The sequence below is a fragment of the Esox lucius genome, chromosome 15 (assembly GCF_011004845.1).
Source record: "Esox lucius isolate fEsoLuc1 chromosome 15, fEsoLuc1.pri, whole genome shotgun sequence".
Taxonomy (NCBI): domain Eukaryota; kingdom Metazoa; phylum Chordata; class Actinopteri; order Esociformes; family Esocidae; genus Esox; species Esox lucius.
In genome coordinates, this window is record NC_047583.1 from 7,950,001 (window position 1) to 7,957,928 (window position 7,928).

Here is a 7,928-nt window from a genome sequence, read left to right on the forward strand (position 1 = left end):
GTGATGTGATGTGCAAATCATTTATCCATATATTTAATTGAAAATAGTACAAAGACAACATATCAAATGTTGAAACTGAGAAATTGTATTGTTTTTTGGAAAAATGAAATAACACCGAAAAGTGTTGAAATTCTCATATCACCCTTTAGTCTAAGACCTGGAAAGAAAAAATACCTGGAAATTCAATGCTTGGATGATTTGTTTGGCCTGTTTGTTTGGCCAACTGCCTGATGTCACCAGGTGAATTTGATTATGATAGATGACTGTTCATCTCTGTAGACCAATCAGGTGATGATTAATCTGTGTAGGCCATCCAAGTGGCTGTTAATCTGTGTAAGCCAATCAGGTTTGTGTGCTGAACATTTTTTAAATTGGTTTCCTAACGCCCACACAATCAGACTGAGAATTTCCACTGCCAAAGGAGCCTCAGGGAAATGCATGAATAATATATATTTTGGGGTAAACACACCAATGCATTAGACTCAAGGTGATGATTTAAAAATCCAATTAAAAGACGACAGGGGGACTTTAAAGAAGGAGAAGGAAAGGATTCGTTTGGGGACTAAAAGGAAATTCTCCAAGAAAATAAAGTATTCAATTCCTTTGAAACTCTTTGGAAAATTGCGGACAGTTTAATTATGTTTTGATATCAATATCATCGCCAGGCAATTTTCTTTACCCAAACAAATGTTTAGGAATTGTAACATAACTGTATCTTAGCTGACAATTACTACAGCATCTATAAGATAGAAGTACTTTTTCTAACCCCCAGAAGAGGCATTTGATTGCAACAGCTAATACAGTAACTACAAGTTGAAAACCCAAGGACACAGTCAGTTCTGCAGCAAAAAAAACTTAAACTCTTCAAGCTGAGTATTCGTGTTACAAAGTTTATTATAGGGTAGAGATATATATGGAAACGTCTGCTGTGTGGGAAAATAACTGTGTCTGTGATTGCACCGTATGCTCAAGGCCTACACTGTGAGCGAAGGGGCTAATGTTGGCTTCAGGTCCAGATGGGCTCCAGATTGGATGCTGATCCAGTTGATCTAGTCATGGTTTAGTCTGTCTGCAGGATCCCGTACAATGTGTCTTTAAAGTATCTTCTCAGGAATTTAAACATTGATATTCTGAAAATTAATTTATATGGAAGTGGGTTTGGTGTTTCAACTCTGGTCCAGATGAATCCAGTCAGTGGATGAAAGAGTTGTTTCTTATGTGGAAGGGTTTCTGGTGACATGTACTGTGGTCACACACTTTTTTTGCATACACACACACACATTTCAATTACTGTAGTTTACTGTAGTTCACGTAACAGAACGTCGGAAGTTCTCCTTTAGTTCTCTGTTCTGTCTGGTCCGAAGAGATAACTCCTCCAAGGATGCAAGGGGGATGGAGGCGTGAGGAGAGGGAGGGAGGGAGTGGGAGAGTTGAGTGAGACATTTGTGAATGGAGGAGTGGGGGTGAATGAGCCAGGGGAGATGAAAGGGTGAGGCAAGGAGGGGAGGGGTGAGGCAGGTAGGGACTGTTGACTCTGAGAGGGGAGATGTGGAGACGAGGCGGGGGGTGGGGGGTGGGGTGAGTTTGGGCTAAAACAAAGACATCTGTTGAGAAATGTCATTAACACACTGCCTCAGCGGAGATGAAGACTCTACCTTCAGGGAACATCACAAACACTGCCAATGAAGGAATACATAATTAAATTCTACAGCAAGGTGTTTTATTTTATAAATTTACTTCCGCCCAGAGACGAGGGGAGGAGGAGAGGAGAAGAGGTACTGTCTGTTGACAGAGATAAATGGTGTTATTGTGCAGCAAGGGTGTGTGTGGGTCTGTACGTATGGGGGGGGGGGGGGGGGGGGGGTTAATGTTGCCAGAGGAAAAGAGAGGAAACATCAAACTTGTTGTTGTGTTTCAGATTGATTGCGGTCAGAGAGGTCAACTCACCTGATTTCTTTTTGGGGTGAGGCTGGGATTGGTGAACAGAGATTTAAATGGAAATTATATGTTTGTAATTATATGTACTCTGTTAGAAAATATACATACACACACACACACACACACAGTGTAGTCCTTATTAGATTTTGGCCTGAATAAAATGCACTGACTCATTAGATTTTATGGGTAAAATTGAGAAAGTGACTGCTGTTTAAACCATCTGAAGGTATCAACAACAGTAGCATAAATAATGCACTATTGAGGTATGATAGGAACAGTTGAGGTATGGTAGGAACAGTTGAGGTATGGTAGGAACAGTTGAGGTATGGTAGGAACAGTTGAGGTATGGTAGGAACAGTTGAGGTATGGTAGGAACAGTTGAGGTATGGTAGGAACAGTTGAGGTATGGTAGGAACAGTTGAGGTATGGTAGGAACAGTTGAGGTATGGTAGGAGTAGTTCAATGTTCTGAGGAAAAGCTTAGGTTTGGTGGGAACAGTTGAGGTATGTCAGAACCTATCTACTGTCATTATGCTTAAAATGCCAACACATTCACTCCCTGGCTGCTACAACACTCTTGCTGAATGAAAGCAAAGGAGAGATGGGAGGGTTATTATAAAAAGAGGAAGGAGAAGAAAAGGTGGGATGGTGAATATCAAACTGACCCATATTCCCTAGGCACTATCTTGGAGTGCCCTCCATGGTCACGTGTTGCTGTTGAAACTCTGAGGAATAGCGAGGGGTTAATAAACTCATCCACCTTGGAACGCTTGTGTGTTGACTGATGGAATTCATGGTCCAATTTTACTTAATAAGACAAGCATGAAATTCTCATTTACAAATCCATTTAAAAAATAAACATCGATACAGCATTTCATTTAGGACATGTTTTGTTTTGATTATGTGTCACGTCACGAAATCATATGGAAACAAATGCACATGTCATTAAGGCACTCCTATCCATTCTTTTGTGTGAAATTGCACAGGTTTAAAAATAAAGTGGTGCCTTATGGGATTCCTCTGTTAAATGTTGCACACTGGCTCGAAACTGCCACCAATGGGTCTAATTGGCCCCTTGACCATTTATACTCCCTCTGCTTTGGGACAGTTGTGCATATGGAGGGCTGAGGGTGGAGTGGAGTTGGGGCGGGGTCCATTTGAGACCATTTATACTCCCTCAGCTTTGGTACAGTTGTGCATATGGAGGGCTGAGGATGGAGTGGAGTTGGGGCGGGGTCCATTTGAGACCATTTATACTCCCTCAGCTTTGGGACAGTTGTGCATATGGAGGGCTAAGGGTGGAGTGGAGTTGGGGCGGGGTCCATTTGATTTGGCTGGGATAAGACGGGGGGGAGGGAGTGACGAAAAGGGTGGAGATGACAGCCAGGAGAGGAAAGCAAGAGAGAGTGGAATGAGAGAGGGGAGTAGAAAGGGAGGGAGAGGAAACAGGGAGGGGAGAGAGAGAGAGAGAGGGAGAGGAGAGGAGAAGAGGGAGAAGAGAAGAGGGAGAAAGGGAGAGGGAGGGAGAAGGGAGAGGGAGGGAGAGGGGAGAGGGAGGGAGAGGAGAGAGGAGGGAGAGGAGAAAGGGAGGGAGAGGAGAGGTGAGGAGAGGGAGAGGTAGGAGAGAAGAGAGGATGGGAGAGGAGAGAGGGAGAGGAGAGGAGAGGGAGGGAGAGGAGAGAGGAGGAAGAGGAGTGAGGAGGGAGAGGAGAGAGGTAGGAGAGGAGAGGAGAGGGGGAGGGAGAGGAGAGTGGGAGGGAAGGATAAATGCGTGTAAAAATGGGTCAGAGCTTGAATATTATTACTGTCTCAGACTGTGTTTGTGTTCTCGCACGGAAAGGGAGGTGTGGGTCTGTGTGTTCAGCTCCGGTGGCAGTGTCAAACCATGACATCTCTCTGGGTGCTAGGTCGGGATGGGGACCCGTGGACTCTGGGTGTGACGTCATGACATGGCCCAGTTCACTATCCAGCTTAGACACAGAGAAGCAGAGGAGACAGCAAATGGTTGGACATCCTCTGAATTCGAACCAACACTGTGTTTTATCTCCAGCTGTAGGTAGGAAAACAGTCAGTCGGCCAGCCAGTCAGTTCTAGTCAGCCGTCCTAGTGCCTTCCTGTCGTTGGAAGGAGTGTGCTGATGGTCGTGTGCCGTGATTGTCGTGTTGACAGCCTCTGTGGAGCTGTTGCAGTGAGTCCCCTTACAGTCTTCACGTGTTTCCCCAAAAATAGATTCAAATTGAAATAATGCTATTTCAATTTGACTACCCAGATGCTTAAAACACAAACAAAAAAAAACATAATTAATTCAAAATTAGGCGTAATTACATGTCTTGAAGGAGAGTTCCCAGCCCAGAGTTAATACCCAATGGAAAGGACCTTCGTTTGGGAATCATTAATGATAACCGAATGGGGTTAGACAGGTTTCGTGGTGTTAGACAGGTATCCCAGGGTTAGACAGGTATCCCAGGGTTAGACAGGTATCCCAGGGTTAGACAGGTATCCCAGGGTTAGACAAGTTTTGTGGTGTTAGACAGGTTTCGTGGTGTTAGACCTGTATCCCAGGGATAGACAGGTATCCCAGGGTAAGACAGGTATCCCAGGGTAAGACAGGTTTCGTGATGTTAGACAGGTTTCGTGGTGTTAGACCTGTATCCCAGGGTTAGACAGGTATCCCAGGGTAAGACAGGTTTCGTGATGTTAGACAGGTTTCGTGGTGTTAGACAGGTATTCCCCAGATCCCAGATACAAAGGCGCTCTGACTGGCGTGTAACCAGGGACTCTGACTCTGACTGGCGTGTAACCAGGGGCTCTGACTCTGACTGGCGTGTAACCAGGGGCTCTGACTCTGACTGGCGTGTAACCAGGGGCTCTGACTCTGACTGGCGTGTAACCAGGGGCTCTGACTCTGACTGTTGTGTAACCAGGGGCTCTGACTCTGACTGTTGTGTAACCAGGGGCTCTGACTCTGACTGTTGTGTAACCAGGGGCTCTGACTCTGACTGGCGTGTAACCAGGGGCTCTGACTCTGACTGGCGTGTAACCAGGGGCTCTGACTCTGACTGTTGTGTAACCAGGGGCTTCCTTGGGGGATTCCTTTGGTCAAGCACCACCTTCGGGTTGGGTGGCAACTTTGGCAGGGATCTGGTCTCATAGCGTTCTGGAGTCTCCCTCAGGCTGGTTAGGCATATGCATGTACTGAGGTCATTGGTTGGTTGCGTGAGTTGATCTGACTGACCAGCTGGTTGGAACATAAATTGTCTCCATGGTGACGTGTTAAGTGCCAGTGACAAACCCTGTATCTATGGTGACGTTGCTGTAAGCCAGTCTGTTTCTACGCACTTCACAGCTTCTTGTCACAGATTGTCTTCAATAAACAGGACTTTAGGTACATAGAATCAGAACAAATATTGAATGTCATGCTGCAAGGAATGCCCTGTCTGGCAGTTTGTCCGCCTGTCTGCCTGCCTACTCCTAACATCTCTGTCTCTCCTCTTCAGACGGTTCCTAAGCCCATTGCCCTCGAGCCATGTTATGGGAACAAGGCAGCAGTCCTCTCCATCTTTGTCCGCTTACCCAGAGGCCTTGGGGGCATCCCCCCTCCGGGACAGTCTGGTAAGACACAGAGGACCTGTCTGTCAGGCTGACTGGCTGGCATGTGTGTTTACTGTTTTTACGTATGAGTACCAAATATTCCAGCAAGGATAGCAGATCATCAGTTTGGGCATGTGGAAATATTTTGCCAGTGCCCATACCGAAAAAGGTGTTTTTTGCATAGGGGTTAGGTTTAGAATACAAGTTAAGGTTAGGCTTTTTACTTTAAAGGAAATAGGACTGAATGTGAATAATTGTTGTGTCCCCAGAGGGTGTATGCAATTGGGTTGATGCTGTGTTTAACATCTGGACCTCTCCCTCCTATTCTAATGGACTCAGTATGTAGCTCTAATCACTCTGTAAAACCATCTGTTAGCTGTTAATAAGACTGGAGGAATAAAGACAGTGTCCCAGTCACTCCATTCCCTTTCTGATTTGGTCATTCGCCAGACACGTTGTGGTCATTCCACTAAACTATCTTAACCAGCCAGGGTTTATTACTCCCTAAACATATTAAAATCTGAACTTAGATCATGTTGAAGGTGCCAGATAGACACGGCACATGCTACGCACACGTTCACCTGTTTGATACATGCTACATGTTCACATGTTTGATAGACGCGACACATTCACCTGTTTAAAACACACTGCACATTCAACTGTTTAATACAGGTTACACGTTCACTTGTTTAATACACGCCACACATTCACGTATTTGATAGATGCTTCATGTTCACCTGTTTAAAACACGCTACACATTCAACTGTTTAAAACACGCTCCACGTTCAACTGTTTAAAACACGCTACACGTTCACCTGTTTAAAACACGCTTCACGTTCAACTGTTTAAAACACGCTACACGTTCACCTGTTTAAAACACGCTACACGTTCACCTGTTTAAAACACGCTACACGTTCACCTGTTTAAAACACGCTACACGTTCACCTTTTTAAAACACGCTACACGTTCACCTGTTTAAAACACGCTACACGTTCACCTGTTTAAAACACGCTACACGTTCACCTGTTTAAAACACGCTACACGTTCACCTTTTTAAAACACGCTACACGTTCACCTGTTTAAAACATGCTACACGTTCACCTGTTTAAAACACGCTACACGTTCACCTGTTTAAAACATGCTACACGTTCACGTGTTTAATACACGCCACGTGTTCACATGTTTAATACACGCCGCACGTTCACGTGTTTAATACACGCCGCACGTTCACGTGTTTAATACACGCCGCACGTTCACGTGTTTAATACACGCCGCACGTTCACGTTTAATAACTTCATGTTTCGTCTTCAGGCTTGACGGTGGCCTCTGCCCTGGTGGACGTATCTCAGCAGATGGGTCTTGGCTACAAGGAGAAATCGGGTGGTCTGAGAAACAGGAAGCAACAACCCTCTGCACAGCCCTCAACATGTATCTGACCACGCCCACTGCCACGCCTCTTGTCAAGCTCTGGAACCCAGCCCTTCTCCATCCCAGCCCCCACCCCAAAGACTATAGCCCTGGGAGGGAGGGAGGGAGGGAGGGAGGGAGGTGTTTTCGGTGAGTGGGTGAGGGGCACCTGATGGACAGACAGCCTGGAACACCTCACCTGAAGAACAGACATTTTGAAAGTCGGGAAGAGAAGGACGAACGTCCAGACGTCCTTTAGAACCTTCTCCGAGTAGAGAACTACACAACGGCTTCAACACGCTAGAAGAGACCGATCTGACCATCGGACCATCTGTTTGTCTGTTTACACCCCTACACTAGCATATTAACTTAATTTATTGTTTTATACTTTATGGCCAGATGAACAAATGCCACATAACGGGAGGTCATCATGGACCCGGAGAGTCTCAATTGAGTTTTCATCCAGGATTAATTTGTCTTTTTAGTTCTGGTTAGTGTTAATCTGTGTCCATTAAAATGACGGTGACCTCAGCCGTTCCACCGGTCCCTGTAAGCATGTGGACTGTCATGTCGACTCCATGTAATCCATGATTGTCTTAACCGGGACAGAGATGGAGCTGGACAGGACACATCTGGCTCTCGGTCGGGGAGCCGCAGCTCTCAGTGTAATGGCCCAGTGTCGCAGTGGCAGGTGGGAAACGTCCTGACTGTGTGTGTGTGTGTGTGTGTGTCAAGGTGGCAGGTGGGGAACGTCCTGACGCTGTGTGTGTGTGTGTGTGTGTGTGTGTGTGTGTGTGTGTGTGTGTGTGTGTGTGTGTGTCTAGGCTTACGACACGTAGCCTGTCTGCCAGGCTGTTGGCCCTGTCTCTCTAACAAGGCTTCTCCGACCGGGAGAGGAGCACCCGTTTAAGGTCCCTGACATTTCTAATAGGCCTCTTTACCCCTCCTCGGCATTGCTGGTCTTGTGTACTGTATGAAGGACTAGGGGCCCAT

General features: G+C 46.1%; 1 protein-coding gene across 2 annotated transcripts in view; it reads left to right on the forward strand.

The window, feature by feature from the left end:
* Positions 1-7,713, forward strand: part of atrn (attractin) — an 83,677-nt gene extending 75,964 nt beyond the window's left edge. For both annotated transcript variants that reach the window (XM_010879314.5, XM_010879313.5), the window contains exons 28-29: positions 5,435-5,549; positions 6,840-7,713. In XM_010879314.5, coding sequence (XP_010877616.2) covers positions 5,435-5,549; positions 6,840-6,964 — 240 coding nt within the window. In that variant the 3' untranslated portion in view covers positions 6,965-7,713. The remainder of the gene's footprint in view (positions 1-5,434; positions 5,550-6,839) is intronic.
* Positions 7,714-7,928: the final 215 nt, after the last annotated feature.